This window comes from Trachemys scripta, chromosome 1 (assembly GCF_013100865.1).
Source record: "Trachemys scripta elegans isolate TJP31775 chromosome 1, CAS_Tse_1.0, whole genome shotgun sequence".
NCBI classification, from domain to species: Eukaryota; Metazoa; Chordata; order Testudines; family Emydidae; genus Trachemys; species Trachemys scripta.
Window position 1 is genome coordinate 132,828,100 of NC_048298.1, and position 19,160 is coordinate 132,847,259.

At 50.4% G+C, this 19,160-nt stretch overlaps 1 protein-coding gene across 7 annotated transcripts in view; it reads left to right on the forward strand.

The window, feature by feature from the left end:
• A2ML1 (alpha-2-macroglobulin like 1) overlaps window positions 1–19,160 on the forward strand; it is an 82,106-nt gene that overhangs the window by 47,473 nt on the left and 15,473 nt on the right. For all 7 annotated transcript variants that reach the window (XM_034785971.1, XM_034785951.1, XM_034785980.1 and 4 more), the window contains 24 exons: window positions 470–632; window positions 2,156–2,208; window positions 4,311–4,331; window positions 5,202–5,361; window positions 5,638–5,722; window positions 6,288–6,411; window positions 6,790–6,904; window positions 7,478–7,587; window positions 7,902–8,069; window positions 9,402–9,632; window positions 10,536–10,599; window positions 10,795–10,940; window positions 11,211–11,360; window positions 11,568–11,753; window positions 12,707–12,803; window positions 13,009–13,153; window positions 13,618–13,846; window positions 14,267–14,393; window positions 14,845–14,966; window positions 16,054–16,105; window positions 17,350–17,433; window positions 17,985–18,161; window positions 18,403–18,484; window positions 18,676–18,832. In XM_034785971.1, coding sequence (XP_034641862.1) covers window positions 470–632; window positions 2,156–2,208; window positions 4,311–4,331; window positions 5,202–5,361; window positions 5,638–5,722; window positions 6,288–6,411; window positions 6,790–6,904; window positions 7,478–7,587; window positions 7,902–8,069; window positions 9,402–9,632; window positions 10,536–10,599; window positions 10,795–10,940; window positions 11,211–11,360; window positions 11,568–11,753; window positions 12,707–12,803; window positions 13,009–13,153; window positions 13,618–13,846; window positions 14,267–14,393; window positions 14,845–14,966; window positions 16,054–16,105; window positions 17,350–17,433; window positions 17,985–18,161; window positions 18,403–18,484; window positions 18,676–18,832 — 3,048 coding nt within the window. The remainder of the gene's footprint in view (window positions 1–469; window positions 633–2,155; window positions 2,209–4,310; window positions 4,332–5,201; window positions 5,362–5,637; window positions 5,723–6,287; window positions 6,412–6,789; window positions 6,905–7,477; window positions 7,588–7,901; window positions 8,070–9,401; window positions 9,633–10,535; window positions 10,600–10,794; window positions 10,941–11,210; window positions 11,361–11,567; window positions 11,754–12,706; window positions 12,804–13,008; window positions 13,154–13,617; window positions 13,847–14,266; window positions 14,394–14,844; window positions 14,967–16,053; window positions 16,106–17,349; window positions 17,434–17,984; window positions 18,162–18,402; window positions 18,485–18,675; window positions 18,833–19,160) is intronic.

The window sequence follows — 19,160 nt, forward strand, 5'->3', positions numbered from 1 at the left end:
GGCAAGGGGGCTGCCCGAAGCCCATAGCGCTTAGGCAGCTCGGCTCTTAAACAGAGCTGAAGAGTCAGGGGAGGAGCAGAGCCGCCTTGGGAGGGGAAGTGCCCGGCCGGCATTTTCCCGGACATGTTCGGCTTTTTGGCAATTCCCCCCGGACGGGGGTTTGATTGCCGAAAAGCCGGACATGTCCGGGAAAAACCAGACGTATGGTAACCCTATGTAATAAATCTATATGCAGCACCTAGGAGCTACAACTACCATATAAGTTACACTCTCATGTGTGTTCTTGGAGCTGAAGGAGCTCCAAGAACACAGACCTCTTCAGCTAAAGGAGAAATCACTCAGCTGGCCGCAGAAGTAGGTTCCTTATCTCCTCTGTGGATTACTCATTAGTGGGCTGTGGATTACTCATTAATTTCCTCCACCAAGGATTGTGCCTAATTCTCCTAATGTTGTTTCCTGTGTACCCCAGGTCCCACCTCCTTCCGGGGGCACTGAGGAAGTTGCTACCATTCAGCTGTCTGGAGGTGGGGGCAAGAGCAAGATAGCTGAGAAGAAACAAGTCCTGATTCAGAGGGCCAGCAACAGCACTTTTGTGCAGACTGACAAGCCCATCTATGTGCCAGGACAGTTGGGTAAGAAGGGATCTGCCCTGAGGGATTTCCTTTCTCTGTGTTTGTGTGCATGCAGATGTGCCATTGGGTGTGTGTATATGTTCCTAGAGAGGTGCAGCTGTGAGCGTTTTTTCTTTGTTAGTGAAAATGAGCATAACTTGCAGATGAGACTGTTTGTATGCACTCGTGTTTGCAGGTGCGTGGGCATGGGCAAGTGGTTTTTGGTGCATGTGTGTTTGCAGATGTACACTTCAGGTGCATATGGTGAGGTATTTGTCTACAAGCTGGTACATAAGCAGTGTTTATCCTCAGGTGAGTACACGTCTGCAGATCTATTCATGCCTAGAGGTGTGCAGAGGTCTGCAAGTGTTATGAGTGCATGGTAGCTGAAGGGCTATGTGTGTTTCTGCACCAGTGTGCGCATGTGAGTTTGCAAGTGTACACGTGTCTGGAGATGTTCCTTCACAGATGTTGGGGTGAGTAAGCCAATGCCAATGTATCTGCTGGTGTGTGCAACTAGTCTAGAATTCTTCCTTTCCAGTGAACTCCCTGAGAAGCAGCGCAGCTATCAGCAGAGCTGCGGCCTGTTTAGGGGGAGGTGGTTTTTCTCTCTCTCTCTCTCCCCTTTCACAACCCCTGACAAACAGATTATTTTTCTTAAAAGGTCTCTCAGGCTCCTCCCACACAGCCAAAATAAACTCATCCCATTTCACACAGAAAACACTTGTTGCCTTTCAGCTTCATCTCTTCAGAACCCTGTGAAAAGCTGAAGAGGAAACATGAGAACTGCCAGTCTGACGTTTCCACTTCAACTTTTTTTTTTAAACCCAGGAACCCCTAAACTTAAATAGACAAACCTGCAGACCCCCAACCAGAGGTGATTGTGGGGGAGCACACAGGATCACACCCCCCCGCCACCCTCCCTGATTTCTGCCTTTCATTGGCTGTGCTCCCTGCAGTGCTGATGTAGCAGGGCAGAGGAGTGGTGTCTCCTTGTCTAGCTGCTACCTGCTCATGGAGTCAATGGCTGTGAGGCAACTCCTTCTGGGAGATCTTTCTTCTGCAGTGATGCTGCAATTTTGGGTTGCGCCTCTCCTCCCCCAATCCAGACCAGCTCAGTGGCCCGCTGAGGTGAGTCAGGGAGGTGGCACTCCATCCTGGAGCCCCATCACATGAGGTTGAAGCTTGACCCCGAGCCCTGACACCCAAGGCTGAAGCTTGGTCCTTTGGTGGACCCCCTGAAACCTGGTTGTAGACCCTGGTTGAGAACCAGTGCACTAGAGCCACCTCCACACCACACTTCCCCAAAATACCTGCTGAGTTCTTTTTATCTTAGCTACATATTTCCCCCCCCCATCCCGGTCTTCAAAGCCTGTCAAGCCCTCAAATACTTAATGCCTCAGAAACTATGAGGCTTCAGGGAACATGTTGAAATGATGCCTTGAACCTGTGTATACAGCTGGGATTGGGGAGACAGGCTTGGATCCTCACGTGAAGATTAGTCTAAAGGCATTTTATTTTTTATTTTTTTTTCCCCATTGCAGTGAGGTTTCGAATTGTCACTTTGAACAGCAATTTCATCCCACTGAATGACAAGGTGAGAAATGTGGCAGGGGAAGAGAAGAGAGGGAGATAGGCTCTCCCCACACGCTACCTTCTATCTTTGCTTGTGCCCTGGGGGCAGAGGGCTTTATGCCTCAGGAGTACCAATCTGGGATCTCTCAACAGCTGCAAGAGTTTGAATTTTCAGAAGGGATCTGGGATTTCCCCTTTGGTTAAACTCCCTTCCTGTTGTAACCCAGCCCTGGCCCAGATCCAAACCAGAATCAGGTGGCTTCTGAGAGCTGCCAGCACTTAGCTGCCTACTGCAACCTGGCCACCTCATTCCCCTGAGGTATGGGGAGCTGCTTCAGGAAATCGAACTGTAACAAATATGGTGGTGTCCTGTAATATCCTGGATAAACCTTATGGAATTAGGTTAAACCTTACTGAATTTAAGTTTAATATATGGGGGGGGGTCTAATGTATTAAATGACTGGTTTATGTATCCCTGTGAGCCCTGGATTGTATGTATTTCCACGGGAAGGGTAAATACAGCCCCTCCAGGAGCTGGGAACAGTGGGGGGTGTTTAGGCAAATTCATTCAGGCTGTCACCCCTCCAGAGAAGCGCCACCACTTACAGAGGCTCACATATGCTAGCTCAAGATGGATTATGCAGAGACCAGCAGACAATGAAAGGATTGGGGATAGTTTAAACTCAGGCTATTTGACTCAGGGCCTTCTTTCTGCTCCAGCACACGGACAGGATCTCCTGTCCAAGGGGGGCCCCCTATCCTTAGGGAAGGGTTGGAAGGACTTTGGCCTATCATGGCCCCCGTAAGGCTGGGTTCTTGTGCTGAGCAAAGGGTGTTAGGAACTTGAAGCTACAGGGAAACCCCGGAGTGGGGTTTTGAAGGACTGGTCTCCAACAAGGGCTCTGGCAGGAGTTGGGGGTGAACTCTGCTTAGTTTATTAACATGCAGGTAGGTTCTTTTGTTTTCTCTGTAATACTTTCAGTATAAAATGTGCTTGCTTAGAAAAAGCTGTGTAGTAGATTAACTGTGGTAATTACACTCTAAAGAGAAGGTAAAACAGGCCGGATTAGGCAGTCTCTTTGCTGGGGATATCAGAGTGTAGGCAGGGAACTGTTCAGCCTGGAAACAACCTGCTCAGGAGCAAGAGAGAAAAGTGTGTGTCTCTCTCCCCAAGAGCGGTGACAGCCGGGGAGCCAGAAGCCTAGAGTGGGGTGCTCTTGCTGGACTATAGAGAGGGAACGGGGGAAGCTGCTCTGAGCTGTGACACAGCCACCTTCCCTGAAGCTGCCTAGGAAATTGTTTAAGAGCTATTAGCATAAAACTAAAACAGGGAAAAGCAGCCAGCCAAGCTGAGGAAAGCGCACAAGGCTCCTCCAATGCTGCCAAATGGGACTCTTCCTCCTGCAACCTCCCCTGGGGGCTGTGGGAGGTGTTGAGGCAACTTTGGAAGTTTGAAAAGGGGGTGGGGATCACTAGCTGCATACTTTCAAGCCTTGTAAGGAACAAGAGAGGTTGATCTGAGCTCACATTGCTGGGAGGCACAGGCACTGACTTTCTAATGTGCCAGCACCCCACGCTGCTCCAGGCTTCTTTCCACCCCTGCTCTGTTCCACCCTTCCTCCGAGCATGCCCCGCCCTTGCTCCTTCCCTCCCCCCCCCCCCAGCGCCTTGTGCATGGCGCTGAACAGCTGATCACTGGCACATGGGAGGTGCTGGGGGGGAGGGGGAGGTGCTGATTGTTGGGATGGAGCTGATTGGAGGGGCTGCCAGTGGGTGCTGAGCACCTACTGTTTTCCTCCCTCCCCCCCCCCATGGGTGCTCCAGCCCCGGAGCACGCACGTAGTTGGTGCCTATGCTTGGAGGGTCCTGTTGTTAATGTAACAAAACGTGTGCCATATGTTGCACACTGTGGTCACTCAGAACTTCATGGCAACAGCAGGGCTAGAACTCAGATGCTCCTGCTGTGAATGCCCAGGCCCTGAGCACAATCTGATGGAGTTAAGAGTAGGGACAGATTTGGCCTCAGCTCTCAGGGTGGAGGAGATTCCAGCCCGTACAGCAGTTCTGTTCCCCGCAATAGTGCAGCGATCACTAATGGGAATTCTGTCTGGTTTTCTCTTTCAGTACCTGCTGGTGGAGCTGAAGGTCAGTGGCCCCCATATGCATACTGAGATGCCTCTGTTCTCCATTCGTTTCCCTTGACACACAAATGAGAGATTAAGACTGTGACTCACTCAGGTCTCCTGCACCCATGCCTGGAGGGTAGCTGGCCCTGTTCCTGCAGCTCTTGGCTGTGAGACGCGTGCATTGGAACTATGGTCTCCTGTGCAGCAGTACACACACTGTAGTAACCTGCAGGGGGTGCCAGACTGGACCCCCTCACTATTCCCATCTTCCCACCAGCACCGACCGAGACTAGAAACAGGGTCTCCCTCACAGCAGCAGAGATTGCTAATCTCTAGGGAAATGGAGCCTGGGGGATCCTGGCTTCTCCAGCAGCTCCTGCTGCCCAGGGGGAATTCCCAGACTGGGGCTGACAATCCAGCCTCACTCTCCCACCCTGCAGTGCAGAGCACTGATCTGCTGGGGTCGCCTAGCCCCGCCTCCACAGCTTCCTCAGTTCCTACCAGCCCATGGAGAGCTGGTGACCAGGACAGGGAATCAAACTCCGGTCACGCACAGTAAAGAACAGTGCGAACTGTAGGGCACCCAGAGCCCAGTGTCAACAGCAATTCTAGCCCCTGCCAGCTCCAGGAGAGTGAGACCAGGTCAGGGAATGGGAGCCAGGTCTCCCACCTAGCAGTGCATACCCCTAAGGCACAGAGTTCAGCCTCTGCAGTGCTCACAGCCTGTACTGGCCCTGCCTGGTCACGCAGCGCACCACCAACCTTCAGAGGTGCTGGACCCAGCCTCTGTAGCACTGCCAGCCCCTGTCTTCCCAAGGGCTGGGCTGCATGGGGAGTAAAACAGGGAGGATGGGCTGCATTTTAATTCTGTTTCTGCCCGTGGCATCAGGATCCTGAGAATAACCGGATTGGCCAGTGGCTTAATGTGAAACCAGCGCGAGGCATTGTGCAGTTGTCCTTCCAGCTGGCAGCCGAACCGCCCCTGGGAACGTACACCATCAATGTGGACAGTGGGAAGGCCTACAGCATCTTCAGTGTGGAGGAGTACGGTATGGAGGGGAGAGCAGCAGGAGCACTCCGCGCTCTGACAGTCCCAGGGGAATCCCAGCCTGAGGAAGCCCTCTCCCTATCCAACCCTGACACAGACTCTCCAAGCGAACGCTTGCCTTAGAGAGGACAACCCCCTCCCTTCTCTCCAGGGGAATACTGTCTCTGGGAGTGCTGCACCCCCTCAACACGCAGACACACACTGCTCCCTGAGCTGGGTGACAGTCAGCCAACCTGTTCCTTTCTTAACTTCTTGCATCCTATTTCTCCCTCTCCAGTGCTGCCCAAATTCAAAGTGGTTGTGGCTGAGCCCACTCGGATCTTCACCTCGGATACGTCTTTTCCACTGAAAGTTTGTGGCAAGTACGTTTCACAGGGCTCTTGTGATGGGAGCGCACAGTTAACGTGCAAATGTATCAGCGCATCTAGCTCAGTGGATGGAAGGGATTAGCTTTGTGTTTCTGAGAGGGTCTGCGTTGTAATAAGGATTTTCAGGGAAAAGGTGAATGCATTTACAGTGGCTCTCAACTCTTCTTCCACGTGGAAGTCTGTCCATTCTGCAGCTTCCTCAAAACACCATTTAGTTAGTTATCAGAGTAGCAGCCGTGTTAGTCTGCATCTGCAAAAAGAACAGGAGTACTTGTGGCACGAAAGCTTATGCTCAAATAAATTTGTTAGTCTCTAAGGTGCCACAAATACTCCTGTTCTTTTAGTTAGTTATTTAAATCATGGAGTGTCCTCTCCAGTTAAAGTGCAATAGGAAGGTGTGAGTGTGAGAAAGTGGAGTATATCAGCAGAGCTGTGTGGGGGGCCCAGCACTGGAATAGCAGGCACATACACCATAGTGCAAAGGAAGAAGGCAGGAGTGGACTAAGGACACCAGTGGCAGATAGTTTTTCCTTTTTTTCTTGTTTCCCTTCTCTGCCAGGTACACATACGGAAAGCCTGTTCAGGGTACAGTCCAAGTCTCTTTGTGTCAGACAGCATATACCTGGTACATAGACAGGACGGAGTCAGAGCCCACGGACATCTGCCAGAATGTCACAGGACAGGTGAGGAGGGAAATGGCCTAATGGAGATGTAGGAGCATCTAGGGAAAGAGGAACAGCAGGGCAGAAGAATGAGCTAGAGAGGGAGAAATTCTAACCAGGAGCAGTGGGCACTTCTGGAAGGACCCAGCTGCACAGTACCCCTCGCACACTGGAGCATTTGGCTTAGTTCTGCTGACTCGGGAACAGCAGTGCCTCCTGCTGACTCAGACACTCCTCCACTCCCTGCAGCATTTGCATGTCTCCCCTCCACACTCTGACAGAGCCTGCCACTGCTTCACTTCTGAGCTCTGACACGATCACAGGGTGGCAGTTCCTTTCCTCTTGTTCCTTGAGTATGTTGTCAGCAAGTGTCATCAATTCTCATTGCCTGTTTTCCAGACTGATAAGACCGGTTGTTTCTCAGCCTCCGTGGACTTGGCATTCTTCAGCCTTGTCAGCCCTAGGTACAGCCACAATATAAACATGGTAGCCACTTTGGTGGAAGCTGGAACAGGTAAACCCTAGCATCTGCAAAGCTGTGTGTGTGCGTGCACGTGTGTGAGAGAGGGTGTCTATTGCCTCTCTCTTCCTTTATAATAAAGTTCTTGGGGAGGGGGTGAGGGTGGAAGAAGGAAATGTTGACCGAGAGTGATCTCTGAAATGGACTGATGACCCCCCAACACTTAATGTTTTTGTGGTGCGTGTGGGCACATGCTTAGCCTGCCCCACTGTCTTCTATAGCTTGGGCCATTTCCCACTAAGTATACACTATTGGGATGGTGAACTAGTCCACTGGCCACTGATGGACCCTGAAATTGTCTTTTGTAATAAATGGGTTGGTCACTGGCAGGCAGGAGACTGTTCTACCAATCAGAGTGGAGTCTTTAGCCATGGTGCTCATTCACAGGTTATCAACATGGGGATTGCAAAGAGGTCTGGGGGGAAGGGGGGTCATGGCCTTCCTCCCTTGCTTTATGGCTAGATGGGAGGGGTGGTCCCAAAACTTTTCTGTTATAACCTGGTGTGGCAGAGTATGGCAAACCACTGTGTTCATTGGCTTACTGTGCATCTTGTCTTTCTCCCATAGGCGTGGAGGCAAACGCTACCCATGTTGTGTTTATGTCTGAGCAAGCTGGGACAATGAGCTTTGAGGATTCAGACAATTACTACCACCCGGGGTACCCCTACAGCGGGAAGGTAAAATCTACATGGGGTGGAGCTTCTGAGTGGTCGTCCAGGGCAGCCAAAGTACGGTGCTTTACATAGTGCCTCTAGCAGGTGACAAAAACATAAGATCCTGTAGCATCGTCTCCTAGAAATTCCCATTTTTAATTTTTCCCTAGAGGTTACCTCTGTCTATTCCTCAGCCCTGCCCTTCTCTTTAGAAGGAGCCAGCCTGCTCTGAGCTTTCTCAGCCCCACTGAGTGTCTCTCCTAGAGATTTCCCATTCTGGTCAGTCTCTCAAGAGGAGGTTTTGCTGGTTGAATGTGTGCATGATTCTCTCCCTGCAGATCAAAGCCCTGGACCGAGAAGGCTCCATACTGAAGAAGCAGCCCATTTTCTTGGTTATTAATGCTGGGAATACCCAGTCCCACCAAAATCTCACCACCGATAGCACAGGGGTGGCTACTTTCATTTTGGACACAGCTACCTGGAATAGAAGTGAGGTCTCTCTGGAGGTGAGTCAAATTAGGAACAGTGCATTTCAGTGCTGCATCCAGGAGCTGACAAAGACATTGAGCACTGGCAAGGCTCCACACAATTCCCCTTTGGGTAGGCCCTAGAAAGTCTCTTCTCTGTATCTCTCAGGCCCTTGATCTGAGGGTAATTTTCGTCACTAGGGCTGTTGCCATATAATACAGAGTTTCTCTGAGGTAGGTGTGAGTCCCTTAACTCTGTACATTTTGCCATCCTAAAATCTGTTTCAAATGGAGGAGACTTTATTCCCTTCCCCTCCTGTGGCCATGTTGTGTAGTGCTGCTGGCGCAGAATGGCTCCCTCCTTCCCATTTCAATAGTGGGTGAGTTGACTCCAAGGTGTAAAAAAAGCCCAGTTTTTCAAAGATTCCCGTCTGGTCATCTAACATCCAGCCCAAGGACCTGCTCTAATCATCATCAAAGATACTGCTGAATTTTCATCAGATAAGAGCTACCTCTGTGCACAGAAAACTGGCCTTGTTAGCCCTCTACCCACATCTACAGATAAACAAATGCCAGCAGTGTGGCTAAATGGCTCCTGTTGAATCCAGTTGTTTGTTGATGGACATCCATGTTTTTAGACATCCAATAAGCTATTCTGCTCCCTGTTAAATTTTCTTATTGGCGTATCTTACACATCTGTTAAGTGCCTAAGTGGATTCATGGAGAACAGGGGACTTTCCAAACCAGATCAGTGCTGTGATCCACTATCTATTCCAGTATCTTGTTTGTGATCGTGGCTAAAACCAGATACTTTAGTGGAAGCAAGAAATCCAGTAACAGACAGCTATGCACTAACTGTCCATAGGGGAGGTTTCTTCCTAATTTCAGGCAGTTAATGATTGGCTTCAGGCTATAAGCCACTTTATAACAAATCTATGTAATTTATAGATACAGTACACAATATATAATTGTTATGATAATACATGCCATTTTAGATGCTTAAGGTCTATTTTCATGTCTAACACAATCATGTCTTTTGGAATCCAGTCCACTTGCTGTAAAGCACTGTGGGATTGTAACAGATCCATGAATGCCCAAGAACAGAACGAAGGCCCTTCTCACCACAGAGGCCCTTCTGCTCTAAAGCACTGGCCTCTAGTGCTTAAATTGGAGGAAAATCTGTTTAGATGTACCAGTATAACATCTTCTGAATCACACTTGAGCTGTACTGATTCCATCCAGCAGAGGGCAGTGTGTGTGTGTGTGTGTGTGTGTGTGTGTGTGTGTATATATATACACACATGCTGGCCAGAACATTTACAGTGCTCTGGAGAAATACAGTCCTAATTATTACCTTTATTTCTCTTCCAGGGAAGGTTCAAGCTTCTGGATCTGGTGTATGGGCCTACAAGGATCCGTCAGTACTACCTGAATGCTTTCCTCCACCTGAAGCCATACTACAGCACCACCAAGAGCTACCTCAAAATCCAGCGGCTGCGGGGAGTGCTGCCCTGCGGCCAGAAGCAGGTGGTCCAGGTGGATTACAGCATTGACCGAATGGACCTGGGAGACAAAGCTAGAGAAATCCTCTTCTCCTTCTATGTGAGTGCCCGGGCAGGCCAGGGGCTGGGGGACAGAGATATTGTGGGAGGTGCCAAGTGGGGGGTCTCAGGAACAGGGGTAAGAAATGCCATGGTACTGAGAGCAGCTGTGGCTTAACCCTTGAAGCACTGAAGAGGAGCATACTTTTTCTTCAATTCCTCTTCCCCTGTTCCACCCTGCCCTATCACAGCTCCTCCAGATAGCCCAGCCCCTCCTAGCTGGTGATCCCTCCCTCTCCCTGTGACAGGACAGCAAACCCCCTTCTACCTTCTTTGCAATTCCCCAGCAAGTGCCCCAACCCAGTTCTTTCCTGCTGGTTTACTCCTCTTTGCCTGATCCCCACCAAATCTAACCCTGATCCTCACAAACATCTGCTCCTGATGGACCCACCTTCCTTCCTTCTGGAAGCCCTCCCAATCTCCCCAGATAAGCAGTTGCTACCCAATATGCTTCTTGAAGTGCTGGATTCCCTTTCCTGAATCTGGACATGCCCTCCCATATGAACCCCCTTTCCCAATCCCCTAGGACACTTACTTCCCCATGATCTGCCTTTCCCTCCTGTTCATTCCTGAACCAGCACGCCCAGTGCCGTTCACCTCCCCACTGCTAGAAACCATCCCCAGTCTCCCTCTCCCTACAAAATGTGCAGTCCCCACAGAACAGGCCTCTTCTCTCTGGTCCCTGGACATGCAAGTCCCTTCCCTGCTGCCAAAACCCTCCCACAACCTGCCTCCCCTCCTCTCTGAAACTCTCCCCTCTCCCAGGGCTAGTGTCCCCCATGTGACTTCACCCGTCCCATGGTTGGTGGTAATCTTTGGTGTTTGGGATTTGGGGGGACATGAGAGGATATGGGAGAAGGTACCTGACCTGAACACCTTCTAAGATCTCTCTCTCCTTCCCTAGGTGGTGGGGAAGCGGAAGCTCATCGAGGATGGTCAGAAACGTGTCAATATCAAGAAGAATGGTGGTAGGTCCACAGCTACCTCTCCCAAAATGGGGGAGCAAAACCCCTCCAATGCTGGGCTCTAGTGACCATTCAGAGCCCAGAAGGAGGCACTGAGGGAGGCAGCATGGAATGGACTGAAAGAGGGAGGGGGGGCTGAGATGGGCAGGATCTATTAAAGCTACTGACAGAATCTCCCCTCTTCCTCTCTCCTCCCAGGGCTAATGGGCTCTTTCTCCATCCCTCTCACCTTCACCTCCCACTTTGCTCCTGACCCCTCCTTGGTGGTTTATGCCATGTTCCCTGATGGGGGAGTTGTTGCTGACAAAGTCCAGTTCACAGTCTCCATGTGCTTCAAGAACCAGGTGAGGCCCTGGCCTGAGGAGGCTGGGGTTGGCACAGGTGCAGGAAGAGGGGAGGTGGGTAGCGCAGAGACGAAAACATTTCAGTGCGTGGCATGTGCACCAATAGAAAATGCAGCTGAGGCATTGGGGGAGCCACGACTAAACCCTTATCTTTCCCCTTGAACAGAGGAATCATTTTTCTCTAATTCATCCCTTTTCTTGCCCTTCCTTTTTCCTGCCTCTTCGCTCCCATGTTTCTGGCTCTGCCCCTCTTGGGATCCATCTGTCCAGGTCAACCTGGAGTTCTCACAGCAGCAGGACCTGCCAGGGGCAACTGTGAATCTCCAGCTGAGGGCGGCTCCCAACTCGCTGTGTGCCATCCGAGCGGTGGACCAGAGCGTCCTGCTCCTGAGGCCAGAGAGGGAGCTCTCCAACAGCAGTGTGAGTGGCTCACTGCGATGGGCTGAGGGATGGGGCAGAATGATGGAGAAATGGTGGAAGCTGGGGCTCTGGGGTGAATGGGGGCATCTGTGTGGGGGGAAGGGTTTGGAGGTAGGAGCTAGGATGAGGGATGAATGGCAGGTCTGTGTCTCTGTCCTTGCTATCAGCCCTTTGTTTGTTTCCTTGGGCCCATGTGTGGTTCTGCAGGTGTATGGGATGCTCGATTTCTCAAATGGAGGTTACCCCTATCAAGTTGATGAGTACAATGACTGCTATATATCAAGGCCATTTCCAATGCCTGTCATCAACCCTGTGCCAGTGGACCGCAGCAAACGTTCCATCATACCAAGACCTTGGTTTGACCAAGGGGCTGACTTCTTTAGCTTCCTAAAGGTGGGTGCCTTTATACTCTTCTCCTCACACTAAGGAGAGGCTGGTGAAGAGGCATAGCCTCCATTCTGAGAGTCTGGGCTCATAGGCAGATCTGTCTATCAACCAACCAACCAACCAGGAAGTGCAAGTCTGCTCTGAATGTTGTCTGTATTAAAACTTCACCCTGTTGTTCCAGCTCTGACTTCAAAACAGTTTTACTCTATGTAGAAATAAAAGCAGAGTCAGGCTGGTTCTTTCCTTCTCATGCATCATCATCAGTAATAAAGATCTGCAGGCCATATTGTGTCCTAGGTGTATGGGGCAAATAATCCTTGGTGTATTGCTGTTGAAATTAGTGGAGTGACACTTAGGGTTGTGTTTGAATCTAAAAGTCTCTGAGTAAAAGCAGGTGGGATCGATATGCGGTGAGTTTTGATTCATCCAGTTGCAAAAAGAGTGGTGTGGTTTTTTTTTGTTTGTTTTTTTTTTTTTTTTTTTTTTAAGCAGAAGAAATGCTGTTGCTGATTATGGAATTTTTCACTCTCACTGAACTCAGAGAGATTTTTCAAGAGTTCAGTTTCAACAGCTCTTGTTTAATCACCAGATTTATACCTGGGTGGAATAGGATTGTTGCCTCACGAGTTCCACAATAAACAATGGCTGTGCTAGAGTAAGGCTCTACTGTGTCTTGATCAGCCAAACTGGTTAATAGAAATTCTGCTGCTGTTGACCTAGGCAAGGGCAAGCGAGATGACCAAGGAGCTCATGAAATCAGTGTGCCTGCCAAGGTGTCCTAGCTTATTGTAGACCAGTGCAGAGAGAGACAAGGGAGGCAGGCAAGATGGGGATCAGAGAAAGCAGAGGGGACCATGTGATGCAGTCGAATAGTTATACTGACACACAGGCAGAGAGACACTAAGCAAACTTTAAACTTCCTTTTTCATATTTTGTTTTTCATTTCTGGTTTAACACAGGAGATGGGACTGAAAATTTTATCAAATGGCAAAATAAAGAGACCCCAGGATTGTCGTTCCTATCCCATTTGGTACTACAAGAAAAATATTCTAATGGGTAAGGAGTTCCTTACCTTTTTTATTTGATTGTCCTGGTCTATTACATTTCCTTTCTGCTCTCTTAATCCATGTAATTACTGTCTGGGAATAAAGGGTTAATCTCCATCTGAGTTCCTTCCCTGCCCCCTACTGGACTCTATTGTCCCAGTGCCAGTCTTTTCTGTGAGTAAGCAGCCACATATCAGGTATTGTCTGACTTCCAGAGGCACCCATGCCACCCGCTATTATGGAAGATTCAGGACGTGTCCCTGTGGTGGAATCTCAGCCTCCATCAGTGGTGGAATCCAGTGAGTCCCAAGTCCGTGAGTTTTTCCCCGAGACCTGGATCTGGGAGCTGTATCCCATTGAGTAAGTGATGTTTAATCCCAGGGAGGGTGCGGAGAAATGCAAGGCTTTGTGCAGGCAGTGTTTGGCGGTGCTTCTCCGAACCAGACCTCACAGGCCTTTGAGACTGGGCTGGTTTAATGTTCTAGAGAACAAATCTGCTGGGTTTTAGGAAGGGCTGTGGGATCTAGGGGTTAGAAGAAAGGATATGTGGGTTCTTTTCTTGGTTCTGGTACTGACTCACTGGGTGACCTTGGGCGAGTCACTTCCCCTCCCCGTGCATCAGTTTCTGCATTTGTAATGTGGGATAACGACATACCCTGCCTCCCAGGGGGTGTTGGGAGGATTAATGCCTAGAAAGCTCTATAAGATACTGGGATAGAAGATACTGGAGATAATCATAGTATCATTTATTTATTGTCAGAATTTTTCTGTCCATTGGGGATCTCCTACCCCACAACCCATATCATGATCTGATTTCTCTGCAGAAGTTCAGGTAAGAAGCAGGTCCCAGTCACTCTTCCTGACACCATCACGGAATGGAAAGCCAGCATGTTCTGTACCTCAGAGAGCAGCGGCTTCGGGATCTCCCCTACGGTGGGGCTGACGGCCTTCAAACCTTTCTTCGTGGACCTGACCTTGCCCTACTCTGTGATCCGCGGAGAATCGTTTACACTGACTGCCACTGTCTTCAACTACCTGAAACAGTGCATAAGGGTGAGGAAGCACTCACACTCTGGTTAGCCTCTTCTGGGTTAGGCTTTACCTGTGTGCCTGTAAATCCTTCCCCCCCTGCCCACAATGGATCCGGAATCAGTATCGAGAGAGCCACATGGATTTTTACCCTTACGCATTCCCCAGGGAACGGGAGCTAATCCCATGAGATCCAGAGCAAGTTTTACCTCCATGTTACCGATACCAGGAAGCCAGGATGGTACTTCGGTACATTGATGGGATTGGATTGCTATGTGTGTGGGAAGCTTGCTCTGCTGATCCAGTACTTTTCACCTGTTGCTAAAATTCCCTATAAAAGAAACTAAATAAGATCAAGTGTCACCCATTTTCTCCCTTGCCTCCTCCGCCTAATCTTCCACTCGTGTCCCTGACTGCTCACCCCTTCCCTGGTCTCTTGTGCAGATCCAGATTACGCTGGCCAAGTCAGAGAAGTACCAGGTGAAATCATGTAAGGGCTGTGAATACACCAGCTGTCTGTGTGCTGATGAAGCCAGGACCTATTACTGGAACGTGACAGCCACCAAACTGGGTAAGGAGAGCAGAGACGAAGGGAAGAGAACACAGGAATTGCTGTACCAGCTCAGACCATTGCTCCAAATAATCAGATTCCCACCTTGTTGTTGTAGCTAGACCAGGCATCTAACTAATTCAGTATCCTCCTGTCATACTGGATGAGACCACTGTCCCACCTCTAGAACTCCATTGCTATCCCTGATATTTCAGAATATGATGGTCCCATACCCCTGTTCTCATAGTGCACAGGGCTGTTTGTGCAAAGCTGTCCCTGGAGTGGAGAAATACAGATCACTTCGAAGCCTTAGGTGTGACAGCACGTTCCTCTTACATCATTGTCTTGGCTTGCACAGAACTACAGATGTCATCAGTTTTCTGTGCACTGAACAGTTTTGCCTGGATGGGCAGGTTTGAAATGGAAGCTCTGAAGAGCTTGTTTTTTTGTGTTTTTTCTTTTTCATTGCCAGGTGAGGTGAACTTCACCATCACCACAGTGGCACTGCCCAGCAGAGAGCTCTGTGGCGGTAGGAAAGTGACGGTGCCAAATAAGGGCCGCAGTGACACCTTGATCAAGCCTCTCCTCGTCCGGGTGAGCCTGCCGATCCAGAGAACAGTGGGGGGAAATAAGATATCACACTGTTCTCACTAGTGCTCTTGCCAGCAGTTCCATCATTCTGCTGTCCTGAATTTCATAGACTCCTAGAATTCAGACCTTGTCTACACTAGAACTTTGAATAATCCACACCACTGAGTGACATAGTCTACTGACCTAAGTGCCAGCATAGACAGCGCTATATCGTGGGAGAGTTGCTCTCTCCGAAGCAGCTACTGCCTCTCATGGAAGGTGGAGTAATTAAGCTGACGGGAGAGCTCTCCACTGTAGTACATCTAGTATAGATACAGCCTCAGAGTTGGAGAAAGCTCTACTAAGTCACCATTTCCATTCCCCTGGGCCCAGTGCAGGATGGCTTCCTACAGTCTGTTCTCCAGGGTTTTGCCCAGTCTAGTTTTAAATGTCTTGAGCAAGGGATGTTCCACCCCATCCCTTGGGGAGACCCTTCCACATCTCACTAGATCTCTCCCTGTTAGGAAATGTTTCCTCAGCATCCAGCCAGAAATGTGCATCTTGTGCTCAATGTTGTTCTATATTCTTTCTTGTCCTCTCATCCCCAGTTCCTCTTCTTCTGTGTTGGAGTTTGGAGTTTATATCTCTCCTAATCATCGACAGGTGGCTATCCATCCTGAACTGAGTTATATAGATCCAGTTAATTTAATCTTCCCTCTTAATCTATCTAGAGCCCCTTAATCGTTTGTAGCCCTCTTCTGAATTCCCTCCAGTTGATTGGCCTCTTTCTGGTTCTGAGGTGTCTAGTCCAAGAACTGAACCCATTATTCCAAGTCCGAGCCCTGTACCAAGGGACAGTTCCCTTCTTGCTCCAAAATGTGACCACTGTGGTCCCAAAGTGCCCAGAGTTGACTTAAGGAGTCCAGGAGTGGCCTCTGCCCCTCTCTCTTCACCCTTGTATCCCTTCTTGCTCTGTGACTGGATGCCCCTGAGCATGCAGCTCAAAGTCATGAGGTTGCATGTATCTGAAGACTGGACATGGGTGGGTGGGTTTTTGTTTTTGTTTTTTTTAAATTATGTCTTTAATCAGTTTCTTTGTTTCTACTGCCAGCCAGAGGGCGTCCTGATGGAGAAGTCTCACAGTTCCCTGCTCTGCCCAGAAGGTATGGGTTGCATTGGACCATGGGACAGGATCACAGTGGCCACATTCCCTTGGGTTTGGGGAGAGTGTCATCTATGCATAGACATACGGGCTGGGCTGGCATTAGGAAGTGCGGGGCCCATTTCAAACATTTTCAGTGGGGGCCCGGCAGGGATGACTTTATTTAAAAAAAACGTAAAAAAAAAAACCCCTTTCATTTCTTCCATGTATTATAAATAACAATTATATATTACGTATATTGCTGGCTGGAGGTAGGGCAGGGGGGTGTGGGGCTGGCTGGAGATGGGCTGGCCAGAGGCAGGGCAGGGGGTGCAGCAGGGGCTGGCTGCGGGCAGAGCGGAGGGTGCAGGGGGTGCGGGGCTGGCTGGAGACAGGGGCTGGCTGTGGGCAGGGCAGGGGGGGAGGGTGCGGGGATGGTGCAGGCAGGGGGGGCAGCAGGGGCTGGCTGCAGGCAGGGCAGGGGCTCCCCTGCTTCTACCGCCCCGGCCCTTTAAATAGCTGCTGGAGCCCTGGGGAAGCGGCGGGGCTCCAGTGGCTATTTAAAGGGCCGGGGCGGTAGAAGCAAAGGGAGCCCCGGACTTTTTAAATAGCCCTGCAGCCCTACTCCAGGGCTCCAGAAGTGGGGCTCTGGTGGCAATTTAAAGGGCCTGGGGCTCCAGCCCCTGCTGGGAGCCCCAGGCCCTTTAAATTGCCCCTTTGGGAAGCCGGGTCGCCCCAGTACAGCGTACGGCGGCGGCAAGGGCACGGGGCCCGATTCACGGGAATCGGCCTAAAGCCGGCCCTGCATATGGGGAGGGAGAGCACTGGCTGGACAGCACTTACCAGGATGTTAGGTCTTTGTCTTGCTGAGCCCTGTGATTCCAGCAGGGAATAGAAAGGTGGGATTTTTTCCCATTGGAATATATACATGAGGACCTGTACTTCCTGAATGTGTGTCTACCCCCTGCATTCGGTGCCTCCTGCAGTGGATTCTGGTGCAGACCCTGAAAGGAGGTGGAAAAAACCAGAACTGTCCTTGTCCTCATTCTTCTTGGAAGGGACACTTGAAAGTCAGTACGTGACCCATCAGGACTTGCTCTCCTCCCTCTCTCCCTGCTGCTGCTGGAGTTATTGGTCCATATGCCAGGAGCTCTCAGTGTCTTGGAGATCTGTTACTGCTGAGAGTGGCTTATTGTGTTTCTAGCTGTGGGGTCTCGTACTCCATCTCCTGTGTTGGCTCACTCCTTTTTCTGTTATAATTATCAGGGAATTCTGCCTCTGACTCGGTCTCCCTGCAGCTCCCTGAGGACGTGGTGCTGGATTCAGCCAGGGCCCAAGTGTCTGTGCTGGGTAAGGAATCAGTCTGGAGGGTGATTTAGTATAGAGCAGGGTGGGGAGCCTGTATGAGGGTGTGAGCAGACTGGACGTGTTTTGGTGGCTGCATGGGTTGGTGTATGTGGGGGAGAAGGGGGCTAGAATGCTGATGGGGGGCAAATGCTGCAGCAGGAGTGTGTGGAGGAATGAGGGCTTGTATACGGGTAGGTATGTACAATTTGTGGATTTGGATCAGTGAGGGAGAATGTATGGATGGGAGGGTTCATAAGTGGCTGCTAGAGGGATGGGTGTAAGCAGTGGGAAGGGAGGTACAGGGTGAGTGGGTGCAGACGGATGCAGAAGGAAGTATGGAGTAGGAGGATGCAGACAGGGTGGTGCAGGAGAGGTGTGAGCGGTTGGGTGGCTGCAAGTGTGGGATTGGGGAGGTGTCAGGCAGGCGGTGTTATGAGTTGAGTAATGGTATGATGTGTGGAGCAGCCTGATATGGCAGGGGGAACTATATTTAATCAGACATAGATGCACAGTTCAGGAGGATCACCTTTGTCCATGTCTGTTTGTTTATCCAGGTGACATCATGGGTTCGGCACTACAGAACCTGGACCGGCTGGTGCAGATGCCCAGTGGCTGTGGGGAGCAGAACATGGTGCTGTTTGCCCCCATCATCTATGTGCTGCAGTATCTGGAGAAGACGGGGCAGCTGAGTGAGGAGTTGAAGACAAGAGCTGTGGGTTTCCTACAGACAGGTCAGTTAGTTTTCTTTCTCCTCTCCCTAATCCATGGTATCCATCTCATCCTCCGTGCTCAGTAGATGTGCCCAAACGGTGGGCGGATGGATTGGGGCAGGGGAGTTACTGTGAACTTCCTGGCTCTCCCCTGGTTCTGAGTGAGCCAGTTCCATAGCTTGTCAGTTTTTCTGTGGCAGGGCAGGCCTGGGTGACTTTTTTGACTCAGACATGTCTCCAGTCGTCTTTCTCTCCTGCTCAGGGTACCAGAGGCAACTTCAATACAAACATAGAGATGGTTCCTACAGCGCCTTTGGAGAGAGCGATGGAGAAGGCAACACATGGTGAATACCTGGCCTTTCTGAATAGTACAGTCATGAATTGCCTCCCCCAATGCTGGTACTATCTTTGTCAACACCCAGCACCCCCTCTGTAGCCTTCACCCTGTCAGTATCCCACCACACACGCACACCCACCCGCCCTGGTACTGACTCTCTCCCTTCTCTCACTGACTTTTTCTCCTCCTCTCCCCCAGGCTGACAGCATTTGTGACCAAATGCTTCATACAAGCCAAGCGGCACATCTTTATAGATGACAAGAACATTGAGGATGCTCTGAAGTGGATAGCAGGGAACCAGCAGGCCAATGGCTGCTATGCCAATGTGGGGAAACTCTTCCACACAGCAATGAAGGTAATAGCCAGCAAGGCCTGGCCCTCCTTCAGTAATCCCTCTTAGTGGGGCTGTCATTAACTCTGAGGGAGTGGCCCAGTGACACTAACCCAGACCCTGATGGAAGGCCAATGGTCCTACCCTTGACTCTAATGTAGGGCCGACTGGCATGACTCCTCTCTTGTTCTCATCTCTTCAGAGTTAGGTTGCAGTGATATGGCTGTTGTGTCCAGATCATTCTCCCCCCCCCCCCCCCCTTAGTGCTAGGGGTGTGATCCTAAATAACCAGAAGCCCCTCTCCACATCTGTTCCCACCTTCTCCAAGTCCACTTCCTCAACACCACCTCCC